The sequence below is a fragment of the Ursus maritimus genome, unplaced genomic scaffold (assembly GCF_017311325.1).
Source record: "Ursus maritimus isolate PB19 unplaced genomic scaffold, ASM1731132v1 scaffold_26, whole genome shotgun sequence".
Taxonomy (NCBI): Eukaryota; Metazoa; Chordata; class Mammalia; order Carnivora; family Ursidae; genus Ursus; species Ursus maritimus.
Genome location: NW_024425119.1, coordinates 31,979,739 through 31,998,323, shown reverse-complemented (window position 1 = coordinate 31,998,323; position 18,585 = coordinate 31,979,739). Strand labels below are relative to the sequence as shown.

At 37.2% G+C, this 18,585-nt stretch overlaps 1 protein-coding gene across 4 annotated transcripts in view; it reads right to left on the bottom strand.

Moving 5' to 3' along the window:
• Positions 1-18,585, bottom strand: part of LRRK2 (leucine rich repeat kinase 2) — a 135,636-nt gene that overhangs the window by 95,846 nt on the left and 21,205 nt on the right. For 3 of the 4 annotated variants that reach the window (XM_040642335.1, XM_040642338.1, XM_040642337.1), the window contains exons 11-14: positions 17,286-17,392; positions 13,010-13,139; positions 10,277-10,401; positions 5,752-5,864 (exon numbers count right to left, since the gene is read on the bottom strand). In XM_040642335.1, coding sequence (XP_040498269.1) covers positions 5,752-5,864; positions 10,277-10,401; positions 13,010-13,139; positions 17,286-17,392 — 475 coding nt within the window. The remainder of the gene's footprint in view (positions 1-5,751; positions 5,865-10,276; positions 10,402-13,009; positions 13,140-17,285; positions 17,393-18,585) is intronic. The other variant, XM_040642336.1, reaches the window with a different exon arrangement.

Below are 18,585 nucleotides of genomic sequence, written 5' to 3'. Positions count from 1 at the left end.
AGAGCCCAGGAGGTCATTGCTACCTCTTCCACCTTCTTAATATCAACTCCTCCAGATGATTTGATATTATTTACAGGTATTCTAATAGAGGACACCTCTTTTTTTTTTTTTTTTTTTTTTTTTGGCAGGCTATCCTACTCATGGCCTGAGGAGAACAGTAAACACACCTTCCAACCATGGACAACCACAATCACAGCTTCCCTCTTTCGACGTCTGTGACATGTATCTTAACTCTTACATGGGATGGGTCATCTCTGCTTTTCCACAATGCTTTGTAAATTTCTGCCATGATGTGGAAGCCCACCTAATAGCTTTCCTTTCAAACATCACAATGCTATCCTTCACAGGCCTTCTAATTTCACAGACAGTAGCTCCATGGTATCTCTACCCCAAATCTCTGATTGACATCACCATGGGGACACCACAGAGCTGAGAGCTTCAAGCTCTGTTGTAGCTTCTTCAACCAAAACCATCTACCCTCCAACCTTTCTCACTTCCACACTGTCAATGAACAGACTTTCATTCCTTTCTAATCTCGTCCTCCAGTGCCTCTCAACTGTCCTCATTCAGCATTTCTCTTTCTGTATAGGGTGTGGGGGTTTTTTTGTATAGGGCTCTCATTCTGTTCCTTTCTCCTCCACCCCCTAATTGCTCAGCTTGGACAGCATTTCATCTATCATTTCAACAACACACTCCTATCCTCGCCTCCCTTTGCACTTTTTCCTGTCATTATTTTCATCTTACCAACTCCCTGGGTAGTAATTTGGAGCCAGTTAAATTTAGGTTTAAATTCTGCCTCTTCGTTCCACTTTAAAACCTAATAGTTCCATTTCAGTTCCACTAAGAATGAGTGAAATAACATTTACTCAGAAGTGGTATTTACTCAGAAGGTATTATTCAAGAAATACAAAGAAATTCAAAGTGGTTCAAAGTGAAGCTAGAGGGATGGCTAATGTCTGTCTCAGCTTCCTCACCTCCCACTGACCCTAATAAAGGAGGGTTGTTACAAGGGTGAAATGAGAGGACTCACTGTACCTGCAATAAGCCCTGAGTGATGGCCACAGTCCAGGCCTTGGGCTAAACACCTTCCTCAGGGATGAAAAATTTCTGTCTGGGAGAAAGAGTGTCCCTTAATTGGTCTTCCCTTCCATCAAGCTACCACTTCTCCTCCATTTCTAAACTTATTAATAGAAACATCTATACCCACTACCTCTATATTCTCACCACCCCTTAATTTCATATAATCAGACTTCTGTCCTAACCACTCAAAGAAAAAAGTCCTTTAATAATTAAACTGCTGTTTTTTCCTCCTTTGACTTCCATGACATGGTACACCCCTAATTATTCTCAAACTTTAAAAGCATTCATTTGCCCATCTCCTTTATAATCTCTTCTTTCAATGTCAAACTCTGTCCAAAGTTCTTTTCTCAAAACCCTTCTCATGAATGGGATTTTATACACAAATGCGGTTCATGTCACCATAACAACAATAGTAGCAACCACAACAATAATGCCAAAATCCATGTGCCAGACATTCTTTTAAGCACTATATATATATATATATATATATATATATATATATATATACTCATTTAATCCTCACAATAACACTATAATGTAGAAACACTCTTATTAGCCCTATGTTATTGATGAAAAAAGTTGAGACACAAAAAACCTTAAGCAAATAACTTAAAGCCCAAGTTTAAACTCTCTTAAGCTCACATTACTCTTTGCTTGACACCAGGATCTTAAACTCAGATGTTCAAAGCTAAAAGTTTATTATTGGGATGCCTGGGTGGCTCAGTAGGTTAAGTGTCTGCCTTCAGCTTTGGTCATGATCCCAGGGTCCTGGGATCCAGACCCGCCTCAGGCTCCCTGGTCAGCGGTACCCTGCTTCTCCCTCTGCCTGCTTCTCCCACTGCTTGTGCGTGCTCTGAGAAATAAATAAATGAAATCTTGAAAAATAAATAAATAGAAATATAAGCTTACTATCTTCTTAAAAAAGAAAAAGTTAGATTGTAGATTATCTTTTCTGAACTTTGTTTGATGAATAGTACCACCACTCCTGCTTCCTAGGCAGGGCCAGCTTCATGGGTGTGCACCTGTGCACTCACATAGGTCTCTGTGCTTAGGAGGGCCCCCCAGTTGGTATAATGCTCTGCTGCCACTGTCTTGAAATTCTTAATAATTTTTAAACAAAGAGTCCTTCATTTTCATTTTGTTTTGGGCCCCACAAATCACGTAGCCAGTCCTAACCTCAAAATGTGTCATAGGCTTGGGGTGCCTGGGTGGCACAGTCAGCTGAGTGTCTGACTCTTGGTTTCAGCTCAGGTTGTGATCTCAGGGTGGTGAGATCGAGCCCTGCATCTGACTCCACACTCAGAGCAGAGTCTGCTTGGGTTTCAGTCTCCGTCTCCCTCAGCCCCACCCTCTCCCTCTCAAATAAATAAATAAATCTTTTTAAAAATGCATCATAGGGGCGGCTGGGTGGCTCAGTCATTAAGCGTCTGCCTTCAGCTCGGGTCATGATCCCAGGGTCCTGGGATCGAGCCCCATATCTGGCTCCCGGCTCAGCGGAGAGCCTACTTCTCCCTCTCCCTCTGCCTGCTGCTCCCCCTACCTATGCTTGCTGTTTCTCTGTCAAATAAATAAATAAAATCTTTATTAAAAAAAATGCATCATAGGCTTATTTTTATGCTAAAAAATAAACTGATATTTATAAATCATATATCTTTGTCCTTAATGCCATCGTTCTAACAAGTTTCTATCCAACTACTGGTTCTGCTACCTTGAACTCCTCTAATCTTGAACTATTTCAGGTGCAGCTAGATGATGATTAATGACTTGTGACAGGAAACCTATGATTTGTCGATGCAAAAAGAGAATGACACTATCACATTATTATATATGATGGAGCTCAAATAAACTGATAATTTAAAATAGTGGTATTTGATTTTTGACAGTTTCATAAATTTAATATATATATACAAATGTTACATGTACATATTTATGATATTTACAAGCTTACGATGGATTTTTCTTTCACTTATCAAATGTTCTATCTTGAAAATAGTGACTTAATTGCTGTTTGAAAGGAAATTAAAATCAATTTACTAGTTTATACTTAGCAATGTTATCCAAGTGAAGTTTTTGGAAGTGCCAATGGAAGGACACCTACAAACATCAATTGGAAACCTCCTATTGCCTACGCTCCACAATTTTCTAAGTTCTTTTCAGAGAATATATAAATAATAAAATGGTTTCTTAAATGAGCTAGCTAGCCAGCTCAGAGGAAAAATGACCACACCAGCCTCTTTCCTACCTACCAGCTAAGTCAACTGCAATTCAAAAAAACTTCCCAGGGGGGGGAAAAAAAAAGATTGAATGTAGAGCTAAAAAGAAGACACCATAGTCCAGGACTAACATTAAGGTACATCCTAATAAAATATCTGGACTTCAAGAAAAAGAATCATTTGGGATTTTAAATATCACTCATCTAAAAGTGAGGGAAAGGGGCGCCTGGGTGGCACAGCGGTTAAGCATCTGCCTTCGGCTCAGGGCGTGATCCCGGCGTTATGGGATCGAGCCCCACATCGGGCTCCTCCGCTGGGAGCCTGCTTCTTCCTCTCCCACTCCCCCTGCTTGTGTTCCCTCTCTCGCTGGCTGTCTCTATCTCTGTCAAATAAATAAATAAAATCTTTAAAAAATAATAAAATAAAAAAATAAAAGTGAGGGAAAAAATCAAGTTGGTTTTGAATTTTTCTACTAAAATATTCAGTACTAAAAGACAGTGAAATGCCTACAAAGTTTTTAAAGAAGATAAAACCCCAATATTTTACAACCAACCAAACTGTTTTTTCAAGAGTCCAAACATACAAACAACAACAGATTTGAACTTCAGCTTGAATGTTATTGGGATTTCATATATATCCAAACATTAATTCACTTCAATAAATACTCTTCATAGTCTTTGCATTGTAATCTTAGTTGAATCTCAAATTCTACCTTATTGGGAATTCTGCTTTCCAAGAATAGACTTATTTTTAAAGGGAATTCATTTCACATGCCTGCAGTACTTGGACCTAAAATCTCTCATGCTTTGTAACATTTATCCAGAGTGAGACGTGCAATGACAGAATTTCAGAGCTAAAGAAATACATACATTTCCCTTTCAGAGCATTTTTTCTCAAAAGTAGTGAGGATTAGGGGAACTACACAGGGAGATTTTTAAAAATAAAACACTGTCACTTCTGTTTCCCCCTGACCTTAACCCCCTGCGTCCAAATGACAGTCACCGTTTAGTGAGATGCTGTGTCATTATTCAGTTGTTGAAATGGAGGTGGGGGGAGGAGGGAGGGAGGAGGTAGGAGGTTTCTCAACCACTTCTGGGATTTATTAGCAAAAGGAAAGTAAGACCTGAGAGCTGAGTGATTTCTCAGCATCATGGTATTTACAGGTAGAGCTGGGTCTCTTGACTCCTGACTCCTCCCACTCTATCCCATTCGTATTCAGTAACTTCAGAAAAGATGGGCTAACCAGAATCGCAGTTATCTATAAGGCTGTTGTGCTACCTCTTGCTTCTCACCAACACATACCATGAATAAAATTAACTGCTCCCTCCTCTACATTCCTAGAACACTGTCCATAAAGCCAGTACAGCTCGTAAGGGCTAATGCACAATAAGTGGTTTATGCATAGCTATTATGCCCCAACCCCCAATGAGACCCAAGAAAGAAGGGTACAAAACATGTTCATATTTGTCTTCCCAATGCCTAACACAGTTCCTTCCACCTGCTGATTTTCATCAAATACTTCTGGAATGGAATTCAACCCATTATATTGCTATACTCAAAGATCATATTAGGGTTTCAGTACAAATGACTCAAATATATCACAGACAATCACATTATAAAGTTCAGTTTAAACTGAATTTTTAAAAGAGGTCTCTCTGCAGGCTATTCTAACTAATTTATGACATTTTTCAAAGTATACTAAATCATAAGGAATCATTTCCATTAAATACCTTGACTGCTCTCTTCCTTTCATGAAAACATTAACTCTAATCATTCTTTACATCTTTACTCTTAACATCTTTCATAAAGACCAATTCATCTTACATTAAACTTCAAAGCATCTTAATTTCATCCACACATTTTGCATTCCACAATATAAATGTAATTCCCTCTTTTTTCATACTTAGCATGAATGTTGATTATAGTCATTATATTATTGCAAATGTCCATAGATTTGTAAATAACTAAAAATGGAACGAAACCATACACACTGAACCATTTCAGAGGTTATCTGTGAGGAGAGCAATGCAAATAAGCCCATGCAATCAAAGAAGACTTTAACATTGTGCCCTGTGTGCCTTCATGGACTGAACCTTTCAGACCAGAAAAGAAAGACAAGCAGCCGAAAAGAAACAGCGGCCATAGTTCCTGACATCAGGCTGAGCTGAACATCTAGCTCTTTAGTTCTCTTTCTGCTTGAGTAGACTGGAGTGAATTTATGTTACTAGCCATCTAAAGAACCTGTCCAAGTCTGTAGTCAAGAGTACACTCCCTTAGCTGGAGTGATACATCTGTTCACCCCCTACATCCCTATTGGCATCTTATGTCTCCACCCACATAACTTCCTACTATCATAGTAAACAGAAGATGGAAAACTTAAGTGAAAACAAGCTTCTATTTCCCCAAATTTCATGTCCTACTTAATGATATAAAGGCAGAAAACCTATATTGTACATACCCTGTTCAAGGCTGCTAGGACCAGTTTATGAATGTCATTCTTGAAACACTGTTTCTTAACCATATGTAGCTTATGTTGATATTCAGTATCTTCCCTGGAGTCTTCTGGCATGCCTAAATAAATAAGTAAATAAATAAATAAATTCTCATAAAGATTTAAGCTGGGCAGATTGTCACTTTCGTAGAAATGATCATAATTAACAATACATACACATGTTGTACTTTTTTCTAATGCATAGTTCTTTATCAAAGAAACAACCCTTATCTTTAAGGAATTTATAAAAGCAATTTATCATTGAATATAAAATAAATACAGTGCATGTGGATATTTACTGAATTTAGGGATAATTGGGCAACTGGTATTAAGGAGGGCACTTGATATAATGAGCACTGGGTGTTATTTGCAACTAATGAATCACTAAATTCTACCTCTGGCTGATAAAAAAAATTTTTTTAATAAAAAAAGAAAAATAAATAAATAAAGTAGCAGAAGTTATTATGTGGAGAAATTTTCTGTAGCAAACAATACCTTTTTTGTATGAATAAGCTGTACTCATACAGAAGTTAAAAGATTTTTATGCAACAATGGACAACTTGAGAAAAGCTCAGTTATTTGGACTACAACATACAAAGGTCAGACATGAAATGCAGGCATAAAAGAACAGCTGGAACGACAGTGAAAAGAAAAAAGATTTCAGTTTCAGCATTATGATGGTAAAGAGCATGTAGTTCTGTTAAAATTGCTCTAAGGCTGTATAATAGTGTTAAGTTACTTAAAGGAAACATAGTCTTTATTAAGCTACATGGTAACAAAACTGTCCTAAAACTTGAAAAAACAGGAAGTCAAAAATATTGGTTATATAATAGACTATATAATACAATTATTATGAATGATTGATGTCTCCAAAACCTGTGACTATAGAAATAATGATTAATAAACAATTCTTCATAATCTTTCACTTTAGTAATCTGTATGAACATGAACTATAAACTGGCTGCATATATAGCTTTTCATCTACCTAACAACAACAACAAAAACTTGAAGTCTGCCTACATGCCAGAGGTGTTGCTACATGTTGGGAATTCCACACTGAATAACAAAGGCTGGATGGATCTCCACCCTCCTGGAGCTTTCTGTCCTCATTTTAAAATGTATTCAAACAGGCTCAGACACTCACTACAGCTGTAGGACCTTGGCCAAGTCACTTAAATTCTCTGTGTCTTATTTTCAGTAACCAAGCCCATGTTAATTTCTGAAACTGCCCATTACATCCCAAGCAGACATAACCACTAAGAGCAGGCCTGCTGAGAAGCAAAAGCTTCATCACATGTAATGAGTCTCAATAAACATCCTTCTTACATTAAGACCAAACGAACATTTCCATAAATGTCATCTCTGGTCTTTGTTTTATCACTTGAGTTTCTACTGTCCATAGGAGATATAATTTCTTTTCCATGTAACAGTCCTTCAAATTGTATGTACTGCAAATGTTTTGAGGGCAGGCTCCATAACCTAACCATCTCCAGATCACCAAGAGTTTCAAGCATAGTGCTTTAGATATAACAGGTGTTCAATATATGTTTGTTGCACAAATGTATATTTAAAAGTGCCCACTCTGGAGTCAGGCTGCATAGGTTGAAAATCCGGCTCCATTACGTAAGTTGTGACCTTAAAATCTCTACATCTCAATGCCTCAGTTTCATCATCTGTAAAACGGCACACACACACACAAAGCAGTATCTGCCTTATGGGTTGCTGTGAGAGTTTTATAAGTTTATATACATAAAGCACTTTGAATAATGGCTAACACATTTTAATTCCTCCAGTTGTTAGCTATTAGTTATTAGTTACAAATGAATGGGCTGCATTACAATTTTCATATCACCCTAAATCATCTCCAGATTAAACAAATTCAGTTTCTCTAATTGTTCTTCCGGATGTGGTTTTATACTCACAATCACCTTCCTCTATACACTTCCAATTTGCACAAGTCCCTTCTTAAGCAATTTTACATTATTTCCTCTAGAACTGATAAAAGTGAAGAAAAAAAACAATGAAATAATATTTTATTAAAATAACTGTACCTTTATAATTATTTTATTAAAGCCACAGAGACAATCACTTCAGTAACTTGTTACAAAAAAGAGGAGAAATTGAAAAGTACTAGATTGAAAGAAACTTAAAAGACATAACACCATATGTGATATGTGGTCCTGAACTGGATACTGAATTATATAAGTTTGCTATAACGTGCACCTTTGTTACAATTGAGAATATCTGAATATGATCTAGTTAATAAATGAGTTTAGATATTATAAGCACCTACCCTCAAATTAACATGTTCAAATCAGAATCATAATCAACCTCAAAACTACTGGGGTACTGATACTATAGTTACTCACTGATATACAGAATGGTAAGATACAGTATGGTACAGTATGGGATAGTATGGTGTGCTATGGTAATATGGTATGGTAGCATAGAATAAAGTAGATGGTTAACAGTAAAGAAATGTATTTATATACTGATATGTTTCTAAATGTGTCAATTAATATGTATTTCCATACAAGAAATATAACCCTAAAGTTATAAAATTGTTTTCAAGGGCACTTGTTTAATATATCTAAGCATCATTATAAAAAACATCATTTATCATTTAAATACATCATTTCAAATATCTAAAGATTAATGACTATTAATGTTGCTTCAGGGTCAATCTAAGAACAGAAGAAAAGAAATATTATATTGAAAATCTGCTTTTGAACTGAGAGAGTATTATTTTATTAATTAACAGATTTGGTTCTGAATGTCTTCTGCTTATCTTAAAAACTCAAATCCACCCTCAAAAGATTAAGGCTGACACCTTTCAGGATAATCAAAATGGTTCCATTTTGTTTTGTTTTTTACAATCTACAAAGTTCCAAAAAAATTGTAATAATATTTTCAAGCAAAATTATGTCTGTTAAATTATACCTTAAAAGTTGCCTGACAACTATGAATAGCAATTCATATGATTCAATTCAAAATATATTAATCGAATAGCTATTTTAGTTCAACGTACCAGGGGGTTTAAAAAAAAAAAAAAGATGACTGAAGAAAGCCCTCTCCTTGAAACAATGTATAATCTTGTACTGAGTATACTCTTATTCTTAGAAACATAAAATACTAATATGACTATAGACAGTGGTAGATTTAGGAAGATTTCATTTAAAAAAGACACACGCACACAAAAATTGGGCTTTAAAAGAATTAGGAATTTTACTGAACAACAGCAAGTAATCCCCTCTCTGATATTCAGTAGTCAGAAAGTCCTGTCAAATGCATCTCCCCCCCATCTCTCAGATCTCTCCTCTGGTTCCATTGCTAGGCCCCCACCATGTCTCATCTGACTATCATGGGCTCCAACACAATCTCTCTGGAGGAAGCTTCCACCCTGACAGTCATTCTCCACAGCACAGTGTTATTGTTATAAATTGCAGATTTGGTCATGACACTACAGTTTTTACAAACACCTTTAATAAATTTGAACTGACTTCTGTTAGAAAAGCACCCACTGCTCAGTGTTGTGCTCAAGCCCTTGACTTCACGCCTCTGCCAGTCCCACGTTCATCCTCAGACACCGATCTCCCCACACGCCACGCTTCATTCACCCCCAGACCACGTGTGCTCTCTCCTTCTGCCTGAAATATCCTGCCCAGCCTTTCTACCAGGTCAGTTTCACACACTCTTCAGCTTCAAATATCTCAATCTTGACCTACTCCTTTGACTAAATTACCTGTGCCTCCACTAATATTCTCAGAGCCTTTTATATAAACCCGTGGCTGTAACAGCTCCTCTCATACTGTCTGGTCATTATGCATTTACATATCTGTCTACTGCAAAGCTCTGATAATGGTACAGTTATGCCTTTTCCATGCATCTGTCATAACTGCAGCCATCACGATGTTTAGAACATAAGAGGTACTTAATAAATATATATTGAATGAATGGAGGAGCAGGTGTTTTAAATATGGGATTTAGAGGACAAACAAGGTCACAAGAGAGGTAAGCAGGAGGTAAAGAGGAGAGGATAGGCGCTACTGAGGTTAATGAGTAAAAGCCATGTGGTTCTATTTGATAAAGATTAATTCAACTACAGAGAAAAAGAAGGACTGAAAAGAGCAAAAGAGAAAGTGTGAATACTAGTTAGCTATTTGTATAGTTCGGACAAGAAACAAAGCAACTTGGATAGCAACAGAAATAAAAAAGAATTATCAGAGGGGACACTCTCCTTGGAGGTAAAGCTTCATACTTTATATTGTAGTGATTTCTTGTGTAAATAAGTTACTGAATTTCCTTATGAATTAATCTATCTCTTTCACACATCTTTTTCCTCTTTTTTTATTTTTGGATTAGTGGGAAGATTTGCACTTTGTTGGGAGAAACTGGTCCTTTACTTTTTGCTTAGAAAGTTGGTATTACACAAAAAGTAAAAAAAAAATCCATTAAAATTGCCATCTCTTCCCATATCTATTATGTAACTTACCTGGAACTATGAAATGTAAAACAGCTCTTAGTCCCTCCAGCTGCACTGATAAGGATGCCTCATGACTTTTCATAACTGTTATTATTTTGGGGGCCACTGCTGCCATTGTATCCAGAGTCACACTGCTGGAGATAGAACATTGAAATGCTTATTAAAAGTACAGCCTGATTCCATTGTACAAACACCAAGTTGAAATAAGTACGGGAAAACAGAACCATTCTATTTTATCAGAAAAAAAAAACTGTATGAAAATGCATTTGAATTCAGTAAGATGAGCATACATATTTTAATTCTTATTTAATTAAACTCTGACCTCAAGAAGTGGAATTCTTTTATTTAGTTTCACAAAACACAACTTTCTTCCAATCTACACATGGGTCACTGGCAACAACCCTGAAAAGTAGGTGTTATTATCTGAAAAGTAGACATTGTCCAGATGAAGAGTTCAGGCTGACGGAGGTTACATATCAAGGTCCTATCACTAGAAGGTGACGGAGCCAGGACTGGAATGCCAACTTGTCTGAGCCCCAAGGTCAGGGCTCTTTACAGCATAGCAACTGGCCTCTTCCAAATTAACACCACTGGACTTCCTATTAGGTATTTTTAATTCATTTTATTTGCATTAAAGTCTTAGTTTCTCTAAGGTATTTTGGTTTTCTTTTTAAGATTTTATTTATTATATTTGACAGCAAAAGACAGTGAGAGAGGGAACACAAGCAGGGGGTAGCTGGAGAGGGAGAAGCAGGCTCCTCTCGGAGCAGGGAGCCCGATGGAGGGCTCAATCCCAGGACGCTGGGATCATGACCTGAGCTGAAGGCAGACACTTAACGACTGAGCTACCCAGGCGCCCCTAAGGTGTTTTAGCTCTTCTTTCTTTTCCATATGAAGAAACGCCACTTGACTAGACCTCGGCAGGTACTACCAACTTTAAAAGAGGTAGGCCTTGCTTTGCCCAGCGCCCTCTCCCCTGAAACCTGCGCCTATCAGAACCTTGTCCTCGCTCCACATGGTTCTGTGGTCCCTGTAACACAGTCCCTCCCGCCCACCTGAAAGTCCCAGCTTAAACACATGCCCTCCTTGTAGCCTCCCTTGTTTGGTCATTCCATTCACTCCCCTCTAACCACTGTGCCCGCCACACATCCCCGCTGTTGTATTCTCTCACAGTATTGTTTTTTTGGGTTTTTGTTGTTTTTTTTGTTTTGTTTTGTTTTTTTAAGATTTTATTTATTTATGTGACAGAGATAGAGACAGCCAGCAAGAGAGGGAACACAGCAGGGGGAGTGGGAGAGAAAGAAGCAGGCTCCCAGCAGAGGAGCCCGATGTGGGACTCGATCCCAGAACGCCGATCCCAGAACGCCGGGATCACGCCCTGAGCCGAAGGCAGACGCTTTAACGACTGCGCCACCCAGGCGCCCCCTCTCTCACAGTATTGTAACTCTGTTCACATGCCAGGCTCCCCCACTAGACCACGAGTTCTTTAGTCACAGGCACATGGTCCTCGTGAACTTTGAATCCTCAGGACTAAAACTTGACATATTTTACATATGAGGAAAGAGCCAGGAGCACGGATTGCACACAATCTACAGATACTTAAACTGTTGATTATCCCACCTTGTTTTTGTCTCTCATGAAGGTTCACTCCCAGGACCATGAAAATCACCACTGGAGATAAACTTGGCACTCAAATATTTAAGGACAATATTTAAATAAAAGAAATATGACTCAAAGATATGATATATATAAACATAAATAGACTAGCTGGACTTATGTTAAAAACAATATAACCCTATTCCTTAAAAGCCTACAGATGTGCCAGCTGACCATGCTATATGCATTTCATTTATTCATATTTAATAACAGTATTAATGATAATAGCTGTGATTTACTGAGTGCTTAAAATGTACAGGCATTATCCTAACTTTGTAAAAATCAGCTGATTTAATACTTACAGTATAAATTACAACTTATGAAGTTATTACTATGATCCCTCTTTACCAATGAGTAACCTGATGTTTAAAGATCAAATTGGCTCAAATTAGTGGGAAAGCGGGGACACAAAATAATTTTACTGCAACAGTTGTGCCATTTATTTTTTTCTTTTGAAAATTTTGAAGTTACTCAGACTACACCAAAGTTACTTCACCTTCTTAGGCCTAATACAGTGCAAAAAGGCACCGAGCATATCCTGCAGCGAGCACTTCTATATGCAATTCAGTTTTGGTCTTTTAAACAGTTTTTTTTTTTTTAAGCCAGTACTTCTCCCCTCCCCTCACTCAGCCCTCCACTCCCCACCCTACCCTGTCATCCAGCCCCCAGAGCAGGAAGAGAAGACACAGTTAATTCAAATGAAAGAATAATAATAAATATTAGTTGTGAAAAAAGCAACAACTAGAAGCCACATTATGATTTTATCTCATATACCTTTCACACATAATAATTTAAAAAACCACTTAAAGTTACATGCTGTATAACTGCCATTTTTCAAAATGTTGTCAACATCAAGCACAGAGTACAAAAGCCAACCTTCAACACGTTTCTACCATTTCTATCATCCCTTTCAACAGTCGGATAAAATAAATCTGTGGTATCAGTGACACAAGATTACATTCCCAATGTTTCAATCTGCAACTATCTTATGTTTTTCTTTTAATTCTTAGAAATATGCTTGACATATTGATATTCTACCTGGTCCAAGAGTATATGTTTGGCATTAAGTCCATGAATCTATATTACCTTCCTTCAAAGAGATGATTTAGCATTTTACAGCCACTCTCAGCAACTTCAGGAGAATGTATATGCCTCTGCATTAACTCCAATACATTCAGGTATATTCCTTTTGACAACAGGATTTTTCTGAAATTAACTATAAAATTTTTAATGTTACTCACAGAAATGAAAGCACATTTTCATAATTTTGCAGAAAGACACAGAATATTAAGATAATCCAAATGCATAGAAAAATACAAGTATACATGGAATTTGTATTTCATTGTAACTGAAAGATCATTAATCTTTATTTCTCTAAAATATACACTATTTCAATTTTTTCACATTTATTAACCATTTAGGTTGAGGTTTTGATTTGTAAAGTTTTACTCGTAGAGTGAGTAGACTGGTACTAATGTAATCCCATCCATGTGAAAGACATGTTTCTGATGTTTTAAAATAATGCTCTCCAAAATAAGAATGAAAGTTACATTTCATTCTAACATTTATAACAGGTTCACAAAATAACTGCACTTATATAGAGCTAAGACTTGCTACGTATGCTAGACACTAGTGAGCTGGGAATCAGTTACAGGTGCATGTAGATACTGACCATCTCTCAGCTCTTGGGGAGCAGGGAGAGTGGGGTGAGACAAGGGCTGGGGCCACGCTCGGCTGCCTTCAGCCTTGAGCTACCTTCTCCATTTATCCCAGTGGACTGTACAAACATTATTCTTTCTGTGTATGCCATCGTGTGCAAAGGGATGGAAAGCACTTATAGAGAGAATAATTACGTAATTTCACAAAGCAATGCCAAAGCTGAAGAAATACAGATATGGGGGCACCTGGGTGGCTCAGTCAGTTAAGCATCTGCCTTAGGCTCAGGTCATGATCCTGGGGTCCTGGGATCCAGCCCTGAATTGGGCTCCCTACTCAGCAGGGAGTCTGCTTCTCCCTTTCCTTCTCCCTCTGCCCCTCCCCCTGCTCATGCTCTCTCTCTTTCCCTCTCTCTCTCAAATAAATAAATAAAATCTTAAAAAAAAGAAATACAGATATGCTTTACAACTGACTTTACACTATATGTGGGAAAGTAACTATATCCCAACAATGATTACAGAATATTTTTCCTTTCTAATAGACTTCTTTTACTAAATGCAAATTCATTATCTTGAAGTTTCCATAGAAATATCAATTGTCTTCAAGACTCTATATAAATATCAATTCCAACATTACACACTGTAATTCAACACTCTGAAAGTGGCAGGAAATGAAATTTAGAAAATGTTAAGTACTACAGAGCATCCCAACTTTGGATGGTTCAACTTCTGATGGTGTGAAAGTGATACACATACAGTAGAAATCATACTTCAAATTTTGAATTTTGATCTTTTCCCAGACTAACGATATGCGGTATGATACTCTTTCTTGATGTTGGGCAGTGGCAGTGAGCCACAAAATTACGAGTGAACAAACAATACACTTAACACACACTCTCTACCTCTCATTCTGTTTTTCACTTTCAGTACAGTATTCAATAAATTACATGAGACAGTTATAAAATAGGCTTTGTGTTACATGATTTTGCCTGTCTCTAGGCTAATGTAAGTCTTCTGAGCACATTTCAGGTCAGCTAGGCTAAATTATGATGTTCAGTAGGATACATGTATTGAATGCATTTTCAACTTTCAATATTTTCAACCTACAATGGGTTTACTGGACATAACCCCATCCTAAGTCAAGAAAGATCTGTATTTTGAAAATGAGTTATCAACCTCAATTTGGGAAAGGAAGAAATGATAAAAAATAGGGAAAACTCAGAAATAAGTGGAACTGATACACATTCTAAAATGCTGCCAAAATCTGAAAAACTCATACCTTTTAAAGACACCCAGAATATCACACCTTAAAATACGATAAGTTGGTTATTTTGCTTGGTCATGTCGGAAGCTTTAACAACCCCTCCTAAAGTAGCTAAATTCTAACCAAGGGGATACTTTAAAAGATGCAAGTCCCTCTAGACCAGCAGTTCTCACACAGCAAAGAGCATCAGAGCCACCCAGAGGGACTGCTGAAAAACAGATTGCTGGGCTCCAAACCCAGAATTTGTGATTCAGCAGGTCTGAACAGGGCCCTAGAATTTACATTTTTAACAAGTTCCCTGGAGATGTTACTGTTTCAGGCACCACACTTTGAGAACCACTGTCCTGGACATTAACCTAACTTTTGACTTAAAAATTGAACTTAAAAATTGAGAATAGAAATTTCAGCAAACACCGGACCTAGAAAAAATTACATCACGGAGTCACTTCAGAGTTCACAGAACATTTCAGACATCATATCTCATTTACCATATATCTACACAATACTCCTGACCTCTTCCACTCCATTTTAGCAATCAACTACCTGCTTTAAAGAGCCAATAATAATATGCAACTTCCTTCAGCTCTTCGGTCAATATTCACCTTCTTTCCTGGTTGCCTTGTCACCATTTTATCGCCTCTGACCCCTAACACATATCCTCCTTCTTTGCTTCATTTTTGTTTCATAGCTACCTCACATATCATATATTTTATTTTGCCTTATTATCTGTCTTCCCCACTAGAGCTGAAGCTCCCTGAACCTGGGAGTATTCTGTTTAACTGATATATCCCTAGTGCCTAGGTCACTGTCTGGCAACAGCTCAGTAAACATTAACTGAAATAATTAATTAAATGAGGAAAACATCACACGAGATGTTCAAGCTTTGGCCTGGGTAACACCATGGCAGAAACCAGTTCTTCTGCCCGCCAGTCCAGTCATTTTTCTAGAAAACCACATCGAGCCCTGCATACCCAATGTTTCCAAGTGTCTTTCAATGAGAAGTTGCCACAGAGGTTGGTGACCAAGCGGCTCAGTTCTTAATATTCTCCTAAGGCGGAACTCCAAGAACAATACAAGGGATCTGAGTACAGTTTACCCAACAGGCGGCCAAGAACAAAGGGGTAAGGAAACAGGCAGAGCAGGGTAGTGATTCTGAACAAAGAAATCAAGGTTGACTCCAAATGTAACTAATCCTCAGACACTAGTTATTTTGTGGGTGTATCAGAGATGTCCACAGGGTGAAAAACTACAGCACAACACAATATGTATATATACTCGAGGTTGCTCTCCTCTCCTAGATGTGACACACAAAAGCAACCAAGTCTGGTCCTCATTTTCAAGAATGAGATCCCACCCAGGCCTCTGCACAGAAGATGGGAGATTTGAGGACAGCGATTCCCTTTTCTACCACTCCTACTCTGACTCATCATCCCAGAGGGCAACCCCTGTCTGTCTGTAAGGGCTCTTGCCGTTCAAGTTTTTTTATTAAAGTGCCATCTGAGAGGTAGAGCGAGAAAGGAGGAAAAGGAAGAAGAAATTATTTTCCTCTTGATTTGACTTAAATAACAGCATCAAGAAACATGCTTCAAGTGGTTTCTTGATTCCTTTCACTCGATGCAGGTTTTCTACTAACAGGTGGTGCTAGCATTGATCTCTGTTTCCGGCTTTGCGTGTTTTTCTCTATTTTGCTCCCTCCAAAAATATCCTGCAAAAGCTGCCAAGTCCCAATGCCTTTCTGATGAGTTTTCTCCCAAGATTTTCTGGCAGTATTTCCTGTTCGTGGGGGCCTGCAATCTGAACAGCCAGAGCCTCAATTTTAAAACCCAGAGTCTTTCCAAAGGTATAATAGCCATTTTTTGTCTCCTTAATAATGGAAAGCTATAAGGCTTACACGTAAAGGACAATTTTATCAGATTTTAGAATGGTGAATATCTCTCCACCCACTGCATTATCTAGAAAGTGTTCCTTAAAAAAGAACAGGAACAGTATATAAAAGAAAATGGAAAAAAGTGACCATTTGGTACCAAAAAAAAAAAAATCCCACTCAATTTAAGGTAAAAGTCCATCAATGAAAAACTGGTTCATAAAAATAGGATATAGGTGTACACTGGGAAACTACACTGCCATTAAAAATAAAAATATGAAATTTTACATTTATCAGCACAAAAAAGAAAATGTAAAATCTGCTTATAAAATTATTAAAATTATCCCATTTCTTCAAAAATAGAAAATATATAGTATATGTCACGGGTGAGTACACACACAGAAATTCAGGAAAAAAATCAAAATTTTATTTTCTTTTTTATCCTTTTACCTATATATCAATATTTCTATATATCAGATACATATTTCTACATATTTGAATTTTTATAAGAAATTGACTTTATAATTTAAAAAAATACAAAATGTGTTTCCTCGTATTAAAAAATGGTTCACCTCTTACCGTTTTGTTCTAACAGAGTCGACAATGCATTTGCAGATGCCTGGAAGACTTCTTTTGATGAGGAATGCATCAGCATGGAAAGCATCACTTCCCTATGAGCTGGGAACCTTTCACAAATTCAATCACAATATTAATGGTAGTCTTCTTCATAATTAGTTCAAATATTCATATAAACAACATTTCAAGCTACCTCCACTTATAAGAGTGAATTATAAACAGTTTTATATTTAAAAGAAAGTTCAAATCCACTAAATACTAATGAATCAGTATTTCTCTGTTTCTTCAAAGTTGATAAGCAGTAGGGGGGAAAGACTCAGCAAATATATAAAGAAGTATTAAGAGTAAAAGGGTAAAGTGAAAAAAAGAAGATAATGAAAACAAGAAAAGGAAAATGAAAATCATAAAGAGGCATCATGAGTTTTAAAAGTGTAGAGCATAATATACTTTCTTTTAATAATGTATTTATTTTAACTCCTATGGATATTGAGGTATCAATGTGCTGCGAGCTGAAATTTAAAAACTGCACCATGAACCTAACCTCTTAAAAAGATTGCTCAAAGTGGATTAGGATGCTGGTTTAACATACAGTTTTCAAAAGAATTACTGTTTCCTTTCAAAAAGGAGAGGTATCATTAAACAGCATCTGTGTTATTAATTCTCTCCTGGTTGGCAATGGATCACTATACAAACAGATTCTCAGGATTTGAGATGTAGACTATTACTATTTAAGTTTCCAAGATAAGTCATTCGGAAGTCATTAAAAGCAAGAGCATACCCAGAGCAAACATAAGCATTTCCATAAAGCACAAAGGCTCATGGCCATGAAACAGCTCTGATATACACAAAACTCCTGTGTACAGTTTGCATCTTTGAGAAAGGGGGCTGGTCTTATGAAGCTTGAATTCCACTCCTGTAGAAAGCCTCCTCAAGAGCTGACACCTACAAATAGTCCTCTCAAGAGAAGACAGGTCAACAATGCAATATCAAGTGAGGAATCACTAAGGAGGCCTCTGACCACATTTCATTCCTGATATTGACAACCTGCTAGCTAGTCACTGCAACAGAAAAGGTCACAGATGGTTCTGCCATCTCTGTCACCTGAGATTAATTAACAGAGCATTTTTAAATGATCAGCTAGAAAACCGAAAGGTTCTTTTCTCAATGATTCATAATTTCTAAATGACTCTTGATTCTAAGTCATGGGGTAATAACTCTCAAACACATCAGGGATCAAAATATTATATACACACTACTATTTTGTGGCAGCACTTGAAAATACATGCCTATATCAAAAATATTT